Consider the following 15,418-nt stretch of genomic DNA (forward strand, 5'->3'; position numbering starts at 1 on the left):
GGGTAGAACTGACCCATTATTCAGTTTGTGTGGTATTTCTCATGATAAAGGTGCCTTTAAAGTTTCTTAGTACTATATGCAATTGGAGTTCTTTGGGCTAAAATGTTCCATGTCAATGGACTATGACAGATTCAAGCTTTTGAACTTGATTTTGTTTTACAAAAATAGAAGTCAAAATTATTGAACCTGGACTGAGAGCATTCTAACATCTTGTACAGTGTTCTTCCTTTGTTCAGCTGTCTTAAGATCTTTCCTTACTGAACTATAGAGCTTTACCTCTTCACCGACCCTAACCTGAAAGGAGGATGGAAATTCAGGAGCAGAATGGCTTCACATCAAACCTCTTGATATGTGTGAAAATTTTCTCAAGAAATAATCCTTGGATTATATCAACACAGGCAGCACAAGCTGCAGGGGAAGCGGGGAAGAGTAGAGACTACATTTAAAGTCTAGAAACGGTAGGTTTAGTTGCAAGCTGCTCAAACAGACTGACCACCTGTGGGAAGAAACCAGCAAAGGAGACAAAATGCTACATGAAAGAAAAGAAATTTATCTTCTTCGTACATATGAATTATGACTTGTTATGATCTTTGATTATACTTCTCCTGCTGTTGTTTCCAGAGGATTCAACTTTATACAGTTCACTTTCAGCAGTGCAGTATGGTTATTCATATGCTCTCTCCCCTTGTACAAAGTAAGCATTATTTAATTTGATACAGAAATCATAGAGACCCCACTGCTAATTTCTTTTGACATTTTTTAAATCCCAACACCACAGCATTTGACTTCTTCAGCAACATTAGTAAGTCTTTAGAAATGAACAATTGTTCCTGTTCTTCAAAAGAGAAACCTGCACACACAAGAATCAAGCTCAAAAATATTCACCAATTTTGGATGCACAACCTGGGACAACAGAAAATAGTTTCTCCTGGTTTAAAGTTCTTGATGGAGTTTGACTTTCCATAAATTTCAGTTAAGCTCCCTAGTATTAAACCAGACTGAGGAATGCAGAACTCCTTATGTACTGTAAGAATCAGTTTGTGTGGACAGAGCACCTCATGGATGTTTTGCTAAGAACACAGGAATAGAGCTCTCCAAAGAGATGCTTTACATCCTTAACCATGAAATCATATTCCTCTTATTCCCATGGTTCTCATACTCATTTTTAACACACTGCACAACAAAAGAGGCAGGAGATCCTGCACTTCCCAATCATGACATGCACCCAAGTCTTTCCTGTGCATGGGATGAAGAACCTCCAGAGGGAAAAGAATGCAGCAGCATAGCTGCAGATGCTCGTAACACATGTCCTTCAGACTGTGATGATTTTTTCTTTCTGGGCAGGTTTTTTTGTTTTTTTTTTTTTTTTTTTTGTTTTTTTTTTTTTTTGGGGTTTTTTGGGGGTTTTTTTTGTTTGTTTGTTTGGTTTTTTTGTTTTTGTTTTTTTTGTGGTTTTTTTGTTTTTTGTATAATACAAAACACTCCTCTAAAGAACAACTAGAAACACATGTTCAGAACAAGCAAAACTATCAAATGATTGAGACACTAAGCATAGGAAGTTTGTTTTAAAAAAAGCCAAAAAAAACTGAATTAGTACCAGACATTTTGCTGAGCACTACTTTCATTTTAGGGACACAGTGGAAAAGTTCTAAAATTCTTTTGCCCCAGTGGAAAAGCCATTTCTTTCATTCATCAAGCTGATTAGCATTAAGTGGTTAGTAGGTCAAATATTTTGTAGTGCTAATAAATAAAAGTACCTTCATACAAAAGTAGTGTCAAAATTAAAATCACATACTACAAATGCAGTTTTAATTCTAACACGAAATAATTTTAAAGTATTTGCATATGCCTTATAATGTAACTTATTCCCCATTTCCCTCCAGTTGGCCAAGACAAAGTTATACAATTGAAAAGCAAAAGCAAAACTTCAACAGCTAGAATATTAAATGCAGTTCTTCATGTCTTCTGCATAATTGGGAATAGATGATTTACTTTGAATTTTAATGATGACTGTAGTTAGAAATTTTTAACCTTATCTTAATTTAATTCTTAAATCCAGGCACTCTAGATATCATGTTTTCATTTCTTTATTAAACTGGAATCCACTAAGGCTGTGAAGGTGCTCCTGATTTGCAGATTTGCTGTCTTTGCTGACAGGGCAGGATACTCATTGCTTTACTCATTTATTACACATTAAGTTTGAGCAAATGTTCACAAAACAGGGAGAAAGAGGAGAAAACATAAAGAGCCTGTGTGACACGGGCAGCCATTACTGATGGGCTGGCATTAGACTGCTCCTGGACTGCAGCTGATTACAAACATCAGCTGGTAGCTTCTGGCTGCACCAGAACCTGCCATACACAACCATGTGTGAGCTTCCAACCACTGTTCAATGACTCACGGCCCAGATACAAGGGATAGAATGTGATTTTAAAGAAAAAACATACTGATTTTTTTTAGAAGCTGAAGTAGGGAATGAGGAAACAGCAACTAGTGAAGGTAACGAAGAAAAAAAAAATTCTAATGACAGATGAACCTGTCCCAAGCACTATCAGCAACCTTTGAATTAAGAACAGCTTGTTTCCATTCTGATTCAGTGGTACAGGCATTCATGTGGTAACTATCACTGCAACATCTGAGCAGACTCTAAAAGCACAGTAGCAAACATTACCAGCTCTCTCAAATAAGAGCCCGCACTTTGACTCCCTCCAGCACTGAATTTGTTTGCCTTAAGAATTGCAGAAAATGATCCAAGTAGGTTATGGAGACCAGAGGCTTTTTGAACCAGATGTTACCAGAATTGAAGAAATGAGTTCAACATCTTGTTCTCATTCTCAAGCAGGTTTTGGCCCAGAAGATGATCTTTCTTTGATATCTGACTGTGCTGTTCAAAGCAAAATCTTTGGCGTGTACCTGCCTTTTTAATGCTTCAAGAGGCAAAACAAACATGTTTGAGGTTATTCACAGGTCTCTATAGCACTGAACATACCAAATCCTCTGCTGTTACTGGTTCTCCTTTCTTGTCATTAGCCACCACCATTCTCCCCAGTCTTTCTTTCATATCTTGAAGGCTGGTGGTAAGTGCCAAGATGGCCATAATTTCACTTGCAACAGCAATATCAAACTGAGCCTGTAAAGCAGAAATGAGAATCATGAACCAAATCAAAGTCAGCTGAAATACTCACAGGGGATCATCAGGAATAAACTCAGGAAAGATAAATTTCACACTGGAATTCAAACAAGGTCTAAATAGTAACTTACAGCTTTGGAGATTACTCAAGACTAGAGTAACTTGTATGTACAGACTGGGCAATGAGCTGTGGGAAGGAAGAGCTGCAGAAAGGGACCTGCAGGTCCTGGTCAGTGGCAAGTTGAACATGGGTCAGCAGTGCCCTGGCAGCCAGGAGAGCCAACCCTGTCCTGAGGGGCATCAGGCACAGCATGGCCAGCCAGGCAAGGGAAGGGATTGTCCCACTCTGCTCTGCACTGGGGAGGGTCACCTCCAGTGCTGGGGGCAGTTTTGGTGCCATGATACAAGAAAGACATAAAAATATGGGAAAGCATCCAAAGAAGTGCTACAAAAATGGTGACAGACCTTGAGGGGATACCATATGAGGAGCAGCTGAGGTCACTTGGTCTGTTCAGCCTGGATGAGACTGACGGGAGACCTCACTGCAGCCTACAATTTCCTCATGAGGGGAAGAGGAGGGGCAGGCACTGATCTCTCGTGACAGGACCCGAGCAAATGGCCTGAAGTTGTGTCAGGGGAGGTTGTTTCGATATTAGAGAAAGGTTCTTCACCCAGAGGGTGGTTAAGCACAGAGTCCCAGGGAAGTGATCACAGCATCAAGCCTGACAGAGTTCAAGAAGCATTTAGACAATGCTCTCAGGCATAAGGTGTGACTCTTGGGGATGGTCCTGCACAGGGCCAAGTCCAACTTTGATGTATCCCTTTCAACTCAAGATTTTGTATGATTCTGTGAACTTCAAACACTTTATATTCCCTGATTAATATTCTCCATTAGAATACATTCATTTGAGGACCAGTATTACAGACTGTTTAGCCCCTTGGCTCACATTATCCTTAGAGAAGCTCCCTGAAGGATCAAGAATTTTCTTTCTGTGGCAGAAACAGGAAATCACCAGATGTCTTTTGAGCTTTACTGGCCTGAGCAAAGGAACACTGCATTGTGGAGGGTTTTTAAATTTTTTTTTTCTGTAATGATCTCCAACAGCTTTTTATTCTGGTTTCAAAAACATTCTTGTTACATTTGATCATTCTTTTTCTACTTAAGCTCAAAATTTAGAGTCTATGCTCTTAAGACTTGTGCTTGATCTATGAAAACATAAAATATATCTTTGCCCTTTTTTTTTCAAATTAAATGAACAAATATGTAAGTCAAAAAGCACAAAGAACTGTATGTGGCATCAGTTCTATTGCTTTTGTAGAAACACACCCATACTGTGTAGCATTGCAGCACAATGTAAGCAATAGTTTTTACTTTTCTTTAAGAGTATAGATTAGTAGTACTTGCACTAATGCACTATTAGCAAAGCTCAGGCCACATGCTGTCAGAACATAAACAGAGAAGAAAAGAAAAGCCACTAATGTATTATGTGATAGGAATGCAGTGTTGGCAGTGATCAGGAACTGCAATTTTTTTGGTAATCTCTCAATCCCCAGCAATTAAAGTCTACATAAAGTTTAGTAACTGACATCCTACTGCTATCTATGTAAGAAAAAAGCCCAGGACTGTTTCTATCAGACCTCTGGCAGATGTATCCCATACTAATACCAGAGGAATCTGTTCAAATTGAGAGCTTTGTCTGTTTTTAAGAAGCATCTACATAGAACATACACCCTACCATTCTTGTGCATTTCCCTAATACTTTAAGAGCTTCTGCCCTTTTTTAACCCAAAAAGCAGGAACAGCTTTTTTTAGCTGCTCTGCTAAAGCCCAGAGCAGCCCTATTCAGGCTGACCTCTAGGTACCCACTTGTTTAGTCAAAACTTCTGAAGACAACTGAGCACTTTTCTGCTGTGGACATAGGCAGAGAGTCCTACATATCATGGAAAAGAAAAATAATTCTGTAACTGAGACTTTCAGCATAGTGATTCAAGTGAAATGGTGAAATTACAAAACAGATTTTCTGTATTCTTTGGGACCAGTTCTATATGCAATGAACTTTGTTAGCATTGCGATGACATGGATTCCACTATCTTTTTCGAATTTGAGAATATCCTCAGTAAGTCATTGCAGCATATGTAAGACAAGAAATAAGTCTGAGAAATCTATGTCCAACCCATATGGTGAAATACTTCTGATTTATCAGAATGTTTATTGGAAGACCCACAAAAAAAAGTTTTTATCATTGTTTCTATATAAACCCAAAAGGACAGGAAAAACATGGTAGATGCTCAAAGAGTGACATAAAATTTAATTGAAGAAACAGGCACAAAAGATTGTAGTAGCAGGTGCCATTTTAACTCTAAATAACCTCTATACACCTATGAAGTGCTGACAGAAGTCTTAGCTGCAAAGTCAGTTTTTTATTGATGAAAGGGTACACCCACATGGATTCAATTGTAGGATCAAGGGCATCAGTCATGTAATACTCTTCAGAAACCACAGCCTCCCTGTTCATTAAAATGCAGACTTTTGTGCCTGCTGTGCTCCACCATTTTACACAGGTGTCATTGATTTTAAGAGTGCTAGAACATCACTCCAAATATTTATAAAATGCATCTGTTAACTATGAAGTCCTGTTTTCTCTGGATCTCTAGCTAGGCTCTGAAATGAGTTTTCCTAACTGCTAACTCTATTTCTTGAGTCACTAAGTCCACGTTAAAATGTGAATGGATATGCATCAGTCTAACATCACAACACTGAAAGCATTAATTTTACCCGAAAAAGTACAGAAGCAACATTTGACAGCGATATTGTCAAGTACTACTTTATAATAAAATAAGCCACATTTAACTCAGTAGCACAATTACAGAGGTAAAACACTACATAATAAGGCTGGCAGAACCCAGCTTAAGACTAATAATCATATTGAGTCACTGAAACAGATCTAAACATATGAAAGTGTTGAAGGAACTCACACCAAATATAATATTTTGTAGTCCCAGCCCATTATCAGAAATGACTGTTAGCTAATACTGAATTTCCTGTGAGCCGCAGACAGAAGAATTTCTATTTTGTGCATTGAAAACCAAAATAAGTGACCATTTCTAGTGGAAGGGTCCCTGCTTAGGGCAAAGGGGTTGGAACTAGATGATCTTAAAGATCCCTTCCAACCCAAACTGCTCTAGGATTTTTTGATTTCTCTTTGAAGTTCTTCTCTCCAATTTGGCTTTGTTTTACCTGCTCCAAATAATACAGCACTGTGCTTTGGTCTCTTTATTTAGGCATATGTAAAGAAAAATGTTGAAGAAATGGTAAACAAAAAAAAAAAAGTGAAAGCCTTATCTCTACCACAAGAGCTGTTCACATCAAAATAGTCAGAACCTCATTAATTTCATGATCCAGAATGTTAGATTACAAGATCATCATAAAATTAAGAGCCACTCCACATCACCACAATGAATTTACTCCTCCTGACGCTGCTGTTCCATGCTGGGCTGTTTCAGAAATTCATTTACCTACATTACACCAGGAACACTTGCTCAGGTGATGTTGGGAAAGCCTGGCTTTCAATTTATTGGTAAGTTCTTTAATAAACTTCCATAATCGCTCATTTAGTAATGCAGGTTAGCTTTATACACCACTGAAAAGTACAAACATACTCATTTGCTGAACTATCCCTTCAAGCCCACAGAGCAAAAGCAAGCACATGCTCACATTTCTTACAGTTCAGATTCCAAAGCTGAGATGCATGAGAAGGAAATGAGAACTCTGAATAAAAAGCTTATTTGTAAACAATTTTTAAAATTAAATTTAAATGTAATTTGAATTATGTGTGTCCTACATAAATTGCTACAGAGATTTAAAAAAAAATTAAAAGTCATACAAATTAACTTTATGAGGGCATAGAGGCATCTTGGCATAGGACAATGTTACACCCCCAACACATGCAATTTTTTAAGTGCTTTTGACACATTGTAGAATATGCATTGGTTTCTGTTTCTGAAAATTCAGATTCAGTTACTCATTAACATGATCAGTTTCACTGCAAGATTCCTATACAACAGCAACAGACATCATTACTGCAATTCAAAGTATGCTGAAAGAAGTGCAGAAATTCTCTCAGCCTCTAATGCAAAGTCTGTCCAGAATGTGATTTATTCATGCCTTTACCTACCTGACGGACAAATCCTTTCTCTGTGTTTGCCTGCCCAACCGTTATTTTGCGCAGGAATCTGTCATTTGTATCCACCACTGAAATAAGGGAAGAGCAAAAGCAGAACATGTTAACAAGGACTCAGGAATATGGGTTTTTCCAGGCATACCTGTTGTTACACATATGAGATTCAACTGCTCCAACGGCGTAACCAGATGGCCACACTTCTGCATATCAGCACTGGCACTGACTTGGTTGCTTCCTTCTAGCTGATATCGTTTGATGACAGGTTAAAACAACTCAAATACAGTTTATTTGTACAGCATTTGAAGCTAACAGATTCTTAGTATTCTAACATACTATTTAAAATTTTACCTACATGAGAAAAATCAGTCTTAATAGATACAAAGCATCAGATCTACTTCAAATTGTCTGCTTCATCGCTGACTTGTTAAGAATTGACTTTAAGACTGCATGATGTTGGTCAGATTTGGTCAGTTCCTCTTTTAAAGGATGATTATGCTGTCAGATTGGTTCTTCCAGACAAGTATCTTTCACACACATCACAGTAACCAACTAACTCCACATTCAGCTGCACAGCATGAGGACGATCAGAGGGCTGGAGCACCTGTTGTGAAGACAGGCTGAGAGAATTTGGGCTGTTCAGCCTAGAGAAGAGAGGGCTCTTGGGAGACATTATAGCATCTCCCAGTACCTAAAGGGTCCAAAGAGGAACTTTTTACAAGAGCATGTAGTGATAGAACAAGGGGGCATGTCAATTCCTACTCAATGAAAAAATAGACTCTTTTTCTTACAGGTTCTGTAGTCCTAGAAATGTTTAAGTTTGCACCAACCCTAAAATAAAGGTACTCTTGATAAGTTCAGCCTGTAGCTTGGTAATGAACTCAATCTTTTGGTAGATTTGAGTCCTGTTCATTTATAAGTAGAGAGTCCAGGAACCTCCAGAGAAGCTGTCATCATTCAAGGTAAGTGAGCTCCTTCCACTTTTCCTGCTGCTTTTGGAAATTAAAAAAAATTCTGTCTGTACAGAAAAAGATGACATAATTACCCAAGAACAAGAGGGACTTTGAATGTTAATTAAACCCGAGTTCAGAGTTGTGAGTGAGCTGGGAGAAAACCAAGATTTAAATCACTGTCCCCCTTCTTGGGCATTTCTCTTGGGGCTGTTGTAAATACCACACATATCTTTTCTCCTCTGCTCGGTCTTTAGGCCCCTAATTTCTTCAGGAATTCCATTTAAGGGATGGTGCAACACAGATTTGGCCAACTCATTTTGGCTTCTATACATATACAGTCATACTCTAAAATACTACACTACTGGCAGGAATTGCAGAACATCCTGGTACATGGAAGCTGTAGCCTTGCACCAAGCTGTGGTACCATATGGCACAATGAAGCCATATGGCAAGATGATTTCTCCTGCAGAATTCTCCCTTCTCTTCCTCGGAAGCTCAGTCTCACAACACAGCTTAAGCAGACCTAAATGTCTTCCCTGTCTATGCAGGCACTCCTAAGGGCAACTCACCTTCCCACCAGCCTGGACAGCCAGTGAGCTGATTTTTTATCTGCACCTTCCTCGTGAAACCAATGTAACCTAAACACCCCTATCATGAAATTGTAACTGTTTCTGCAACTCCTGGTCACTGAGATATACTTACTTTCTCACTGTGGTCACTCACTCTCCAAGAAAATTCCAATGAGTAGTAATAAAACAAGAAATAACTGGTTTTGCCAAAAAAGCAATTTTTCCTTTTGCAAATCTTCCCTCTTCCTTTACCCAAAGTAAACCTTTCACTAAGGTTTAGGTTCAAATAAGTGTTGGGTTTAATGTATCCACTTCCTTATTCTCTAGAGATGTAAACAGAATCTGACTATCCGGGAAACACAAAGAGGGGAGAAGCTTTCTCACTTTTCAGTATATTGTACGTTTTCAAGTTAGCGTGAGCTGACAATGAGTGGAAAGTTTGTGATACTTCTATGGGAACAGGTTCTGACTAAAATTAATCAATCTTTTCAGAAGATCTGATAGCTTAGCTCCTTTTCCCTACAAATTCCCTGGTATGTAACAAGTTTCACAGACATATGGACTGCAGGAACAGTCCTAAATAAAACATTATCCAAGTTATCTAAACCACTCCTAAATCCAGGTTTTTCTTCTAAAATGTTTAAGGTATGTACATCATATAGAGCTGTGTGGGACAGAAATTTCACTAACATTGTTTGAGATTAATTAAATAACTCCCTTGATGTTAACAGCTGTTGAGCAATGTTGCCTTCTCCCAAACCCATGCTGATAAAAAAGAGGAGTCATATTACACTAAACATTTATATTACTTCTTTATCCTAGTACAGGTCTCTTCCAGACACACTGTGTGACTAATAAAAACATCTTACGCCACAACCCCAGAATTATCTTGAGAAAAATATCCCAAATCTGAGATGACATGCACGCAAAGGGCGCAGTAAAGCATGGCCAAGACTCCTCTCTTCTCGATAGATTCACTTTTTTTTCTGAGCATCACAATATATTCCATTTAACAGTGATAACTTCAGTGTTTGAGAACTAAGAAAGAAAATAAAATCCAGTGGTATTTAGCTCAGAACTTTATGCAGAGTTTACTTCCCTAAAGAAGAAAAAGATAGGTATAGAAATTGAGGTAAACACTGAAATTTGACCCAGCATTAGAACTGGAAAAAGCAGAGGGGAGTTATCTAAGGGTATCAAAGTGGGTATCAGTTTGCTTGCAACAGTACCACATCTTTCATCTCTTTTTCCAAATGAAGCAAACAACTAAAGAGACTTCAAAAAAAACACAGACTTCAGAAAAACACGTAATCCCTTAAGCCTATTTAGTCTCTTGAGCTACCCAGACTGCTGAGTTTGGGAGGATGAGGGACCAAAATCAGGAAGAATAAATACAAATAATCTAGAACCATAACAGACATAGTTAAAAAAAAATGGCTAAGATTTGCAAAATGCACAGAAAGGACACTTTCAAATGTCTGGAGAGGTATTACCTAACGTGAGAGTGACTGGGTGTATTTAAACTGCCAAAGAAACCGATCTTTCAGGATTTTAGCAAAGTCTCTTGAGTTATTGCAGATACTTGACCAAGTTTAGAGCAACTTGCTGCACCTGCATTTGTTATGAACCCACACGTCCCACTTGCAAATTGGTTATTCTTGCTATCAGAGCAGAAACAGCTCTGATTCAGGTAAAATGAAGCAAATTAGGAGATAAGTTATGATGAAATCCAAGGTAAAGTAAGGCTTTCTGACTACATACCTCTTTGCCATGTTATGGTTGATGGGTCAATATCAAGGCGCACAAATTTGCTGATCTCCTCTTCTGTTAAAGTCTCAGGATCAGTCTTGTGTATTCCCAGCCTCTACAGAGAAAAAGTTCAAGAAGTGCAATGAAATGGCTTATTTGTTTCAAATGGTGTAGCTGCTCTGGCTTATCAACCCCACTATATAAGCGAGCTGTTTCAATCTTAGTAATCTCCTGTTTTGAGAAAAATGCAACATGATCCCACAGTGATTTCTTTACAACTGACATCTTGTTATATATAAGGAATCATCACACTGAGAATAATTCACAGCAAAATAATTCAATTATACTGGAAATTATGATTCATGTATTTGAATCTTAAAAAGCCAAACTTTTATTTACTCAGTTGCAGCTCATGTGAAGAGAAAAATCCATTTCAAATATAGAGATAGTTGGTATGTCATAAATAAAGCAAACACTCCCCCTCCTTCCCTAACCTGTTTTCTATAACAGTGTAAACAAGAACAAACTGAAAATATCCCAAAATTCCAATGGAACAATCTCTGAGCCTGACTCTGCCTTAGAGTCAAGCAGGTATCATCCTCATTTTAGTTGACTGACATTCAATTGAGCAGCAAAAAAGCTTAAAATGTTATGAGGACTCTTTTACCCCCCACCAAAACAGAAGCTGGCGCTACCTCTATCCTTCTTTCCACCCCCGAATTCCAAGTGTGCACTTGGCAGCTGCCTGTTGCCATCCCGTGACTGAAACATGGTCAGTCAGGACTCAGGAGCCAACAACAAACATGGAACTGGTCACAGAAGAACTAGAGCTGTCCTTAGGATCATATTTGAGAGGTTCATATTCTCCTTCTCCTACACTAGTGTTCCTTTCTAGGTTTTATCAGAATAGCATTCTCAAATCCAGACATGTTGTACACACATGAATTGCACAGGGAGCTCTTCCGGAAGCATTCAGGAAGCAAGATGGGATGCAAAAATACACTGAGCGTACAAATGTACCCCTTGAAGGAAGAACACTGTCAAATTGATATAAATAAAACCCCAGAAGCATATGCTATATTAAACTTTAAAAATCAGAAAATATTGCAAAACCAAAGAATGTGAGCTTTCAAATGTGACTATACCATAATTGGAAAAGTATTTAAAAAATTCTAACTTTAATATTTCATCAGAAAAGACACAGCATTTAAAAACTTTACTGGCTTATTTCAGGAGAAAAGAATAGTAAAAATGTTAGTTACAAAAAATAATATCAGGCTCAGATCCTATTACTCCAAGGATGATGCTTTCAGGAAAAAGTCTAGAATTGATATATTTATGAGGGTTTATACAAACTCAGTCCCATACATCAAATAATTTTAAATAAGTTGTGTAAGAGAATACATTTCATGAAGAGACACCATAATAGAGGAGAGACTGAATTAACAACTTACCCTCAGACGGGAAAGCTGAATAGCAGAAAATCCTCTCACGCCATTAACTACTGGAACCAGCCTATTATACAAAGACTAGAAAAAACACACAATAAGTTGAAGGAAAAGTTATAAAAAAGTAATGTTTTTTTTAATTTATTCTACCTAATTTCAGTAAGAATTTCCTAACCACATATGTTGTGGACTTCTGGTTAGAGACTTAAAAAACAATTCTGAGAAGGTGGCAGGCTTCTGAGCCATGCCAATGATTTAACCGTCTAAAATTCAATTGCCAGAAATTATTGGTTTTCTCCATTTCACCAAAAAAATGATATATTAATTTTCAAACTGAGAACCTTTTAAAACTTTAGCCAAGATCTAAAGTATTTAAACTACAATTATAATTTCCAAGCTGGCCTAAATGTATATTGACCTAAATGTACATTGTGTACAAATGTACCAAGCAAAGGGTACAACCCTGCTCAGTTTTAATGCTGCAGACAACAAGAAGAGGCTCCTTCTTTGATCTTCTCCCTTCCCTTTAAAACTCCAAGTCAATATTTGTTTAAGGTCACAATATATTTAGCAGAGGGACAAGGATCTAGTTTATTTTCCCCACAACTCTTTCTTAAGGTACATCATACCCAATCACACATCAGAAATACAATTTGTAACTTTAAAATGAGTCTTCAAACTACTGAAAAGAATAGGATTATAGGTAGGGAAAACATGCTTTATTACACTATTTAGTACAGTCAGAAATAGTTGTCAATGTTCTGGGCATGGGGATCCTTGTACAAAAGACTACCTTATGATAGCTATTTGCCAGAAAAATACATTGTATATGGAAAATTTCCCAGCAGAACATAAAATGGCTTCAGCAACAGTTACTGTTCACATGGTGAAAATATAAAATTATAAACAACATGTTTTTCTCTGAAATGCAGTTTACTGAAAAACTGAAAATAAAAAATGTCATCTGGATAGGAGAAAATAATTCTCACCTTATCAGTTTGAGTATTCTCATGCAAGATCCTAGCATCAATAGCAGCAGCCAGCAAATTATTTGCAGCAGTTATAGCATGAATATCTCCAGTCAAATGAAGATTGAACTAGAAAGGGGAAACAACAGGATCTTTGTATAAGAAAATATTTAATTCAATTCACTAAGACAAATTAGCAGCACAAATCATTGCTATCTCCTTGAGACTGAAGCTGTGATTGGTCAGCTGTCAGCATAGGCTAAAGAATTTCAGGTGAAAACACACTGGGCTATATGAAGGACTTGTTTTCATCTGAGTACATGATAAACTAAGCGTAGCCAAGTAATGCCAAGAACCTCTTCATTCTTTGCTAAGTGATTCAAGAGTTACAGTTCCATATCATTAATACAGAATCAGTTCAGCATTACTAACCACTAACTGACCTGGACCAGAGGTGTGGCTACTGCAGAATGTGCCCCAGAGCACAGCATGCATCCTGGCATATGCCAACTTCCTGTTAGCTGCAGGAGAACAGCCCCTAACCTCACAGGCATGAACTTTGCTGATACAAAATTTGACAAACAAAGTTTTGTGAAAACTCTGAAATGAGCATCTTAAATTAAGACTTGTATTACACAGGTGCTGTATTTTTTATGTGTTTGACAGAAGGAGTTGGAAGGTCAGTTTTAATGGCACTTCAGGGCTGACATTAGGACTCTGCTTGGACCAGCTCTTCACCATCAAGGTGGTTCCTCACCAGTTCTAGCCATAGAGAGGTTTTGCTGAGCTCTAAATTAGACTGTCTTGGGGTGAAACAGTCACACATTTCCAAACCAGCACTGTGAATATCATAAAATCATTAGGGTCCAAGAAAACCTCCAAGATCATCAAGTCAATCTTCAACCATGAATACCATCATGCCCATTAAGCCATATCACAGACTGCAAGCTGAGGCTGTCTCACCTCCTCCATGGGGATCACTTGAGCGTATCCACCTCCAGCTGCTCCACCTGCACAGGGAAGCACAGGGTCACATCAGTTTTGGAAAAAAATCAACCGTCTTTAAGCACACAAAGTGAAACATACAGCGATGATGACACATTTTTGGTATTTTGATTTCTATTAGAAGATCAGTGATGCACCCAACTAAACATGATTTCCTTAATCTTGCTGGCTCATTTTTTCAGCAGGTAGTAAAAAAATGAAAGCCTACACATGGTGCAGGCTCTGGCTATGTAAGGGCTACCCTCTGCTCCTGCCCAGATTTAGGACATAGTCATGCACATGCAGCTGCTGGGTGGAAAGACAAAGCAAGCACTGCTTCCGAATGAAACCTTCACATTCACACCCTCGCCTCAGCACTCCTTCCCCTCTACTTCTCACAGTACAGGCAAAGAAATTTGCTGTTGCCTATGCACAAGATGAGTGGAGAGATTAAAGCACTCACACGCACCAGACTTAGCTGAGAAGCACCAAGCACCAGGAGACTTCCAGCTGAAACCAAACTTGTTAACTTAAACTTCAGCAAAGCAAAGCAGAGCAGATGGGGAGTGCTTGCCCAGTTAGGCACCAATTTCAGCTGAGAAATGGCAAAAAAGAGATTGCATTACTTCCTATCATCAGCATTGAGGATGGGCTTGAAATCTGGCTGGGTCTTACCTGGCCCTCAGGCTCTTACAGAGTTTCTAGGCAAAAAGGCAGCAGCTCATGATTAGAGGCGACAGCTCAGGAGAACAGAGAGAAGACGTTCAGACCTAGCCAAAAGTGTGCTGCTGACACAACTGAACCACAACTGCTAAATTCCTTGTATTGCCTGGAAATATCCAATGTGGACCCTTTCTCAAGGAGTAATTAGACAGTAATATTTAGAAACATATTTAAAGAGTCTCCAAGTAGAGGGGTGGCTGGAAGGGTGTGTACTCACACAAACTCCTCATGGCTAATTACATCACTCTGCCTTTCATTATGTTTAGGCTTTATCTGCATTATCAATATATGTTAAGTGCAGGAACATAGGTATGAAACTTGCACAGGAAGCTGTGTGCAAGAAACCTTAATCTATTAGTTACATATGTATTAAAAAATCGAATATGCTACTACTGGGACAATCCACTGAGTGAAGCAATTAAAAAAAGAAGAAAGAAATTTAAAAAGGCAGAAAAGCAGTACTTCCTTTTAATCTGGAAGAGGTCATAGGTTCTGCAAATATTATGTACCTTTCACTCCAAAAGTAGGTCCTTGAGAAGGTTGTCTTAGACAAGCAAAGGAATTAATGTTAAGGTGTGCAGTAAGCGCTTGAACGAGACCAACTGTGACTGTGCTTTTCCCCTCTCCTAGGGGTGTAGGGGTTATTCTAGCAAAACAAGAAAAAAGATTAATCAAATTCTTTGCTGATGTCAGCCTGGCTACGGATATCAGAACTT

At 38.3% G+C, this 15,418-nt stretch overlaps 1 protein-coding gene across 2 annotated transcripts in view; it reads right to left on the reverse strand.

The window, feature by feature from the left end:
• The window catches only part of MTHFD1L (methylenetetrahydrofolate dehydrogenase (NADP+ dependent) 1 like), a 145,241-nt gene that overhangs the window by 97,509 nt on the left and 32,314 nt on the right, over window positions 1-15,418 (reverse strand). The window contains exons 11-17 of one of the 2 annotated variants that reach the window (XM_053938391.1): window positions 15,212-15,348; window positions 13,959-14,005; window positions 13,017-13,124; window positions 12,034-12,108; window positions 10,592-10,694; window positions 7,306-7,382; window positions 2,990-3,130 (exon numbers count right to left, since the gene is read on the reverse strand). In XM_053938391.1, the coding sequence (XP_053794366.1) occupies window positions 2,990-3,130; window positions 7,306-7,382; window positions 10,592-10,694; window positions 12,034-12,108; window positions 13,017-13,124; window positions 13,959-14,005; window positions 15,212-15,348 (688 nt within the window). Of the gene's footprint in view, window positions 1-2,989; window positions 3,131-7,305; window positions 7,383-10,591; window positions 10,695-12,033; window positions 12,109-13,016; window positions 13,125-13,958; window positions 14,006-14,448; window positions 14,500-15,211; window positions 15,349-15,418 lie in introns of those variants that run through there. The other variant, XM_053938392.1, reaches the window with a different exon arrangement.

This window comes from Vidua chalybeata, chromosome 3 (assembly GCF_026979565.1).
Source record: "Vidua chalybeata isolate OUT-0048 chromosome 3, bVidCha1 merged haplotype, whole genome shotgun sequence".
NCBI classification, from domain to species: domain Eukaryota; kingdom Metazoa; phylum Chordata; class Aves; order Passeriformes; family Viduidae; genus Vidua; species Vidua chalybeata.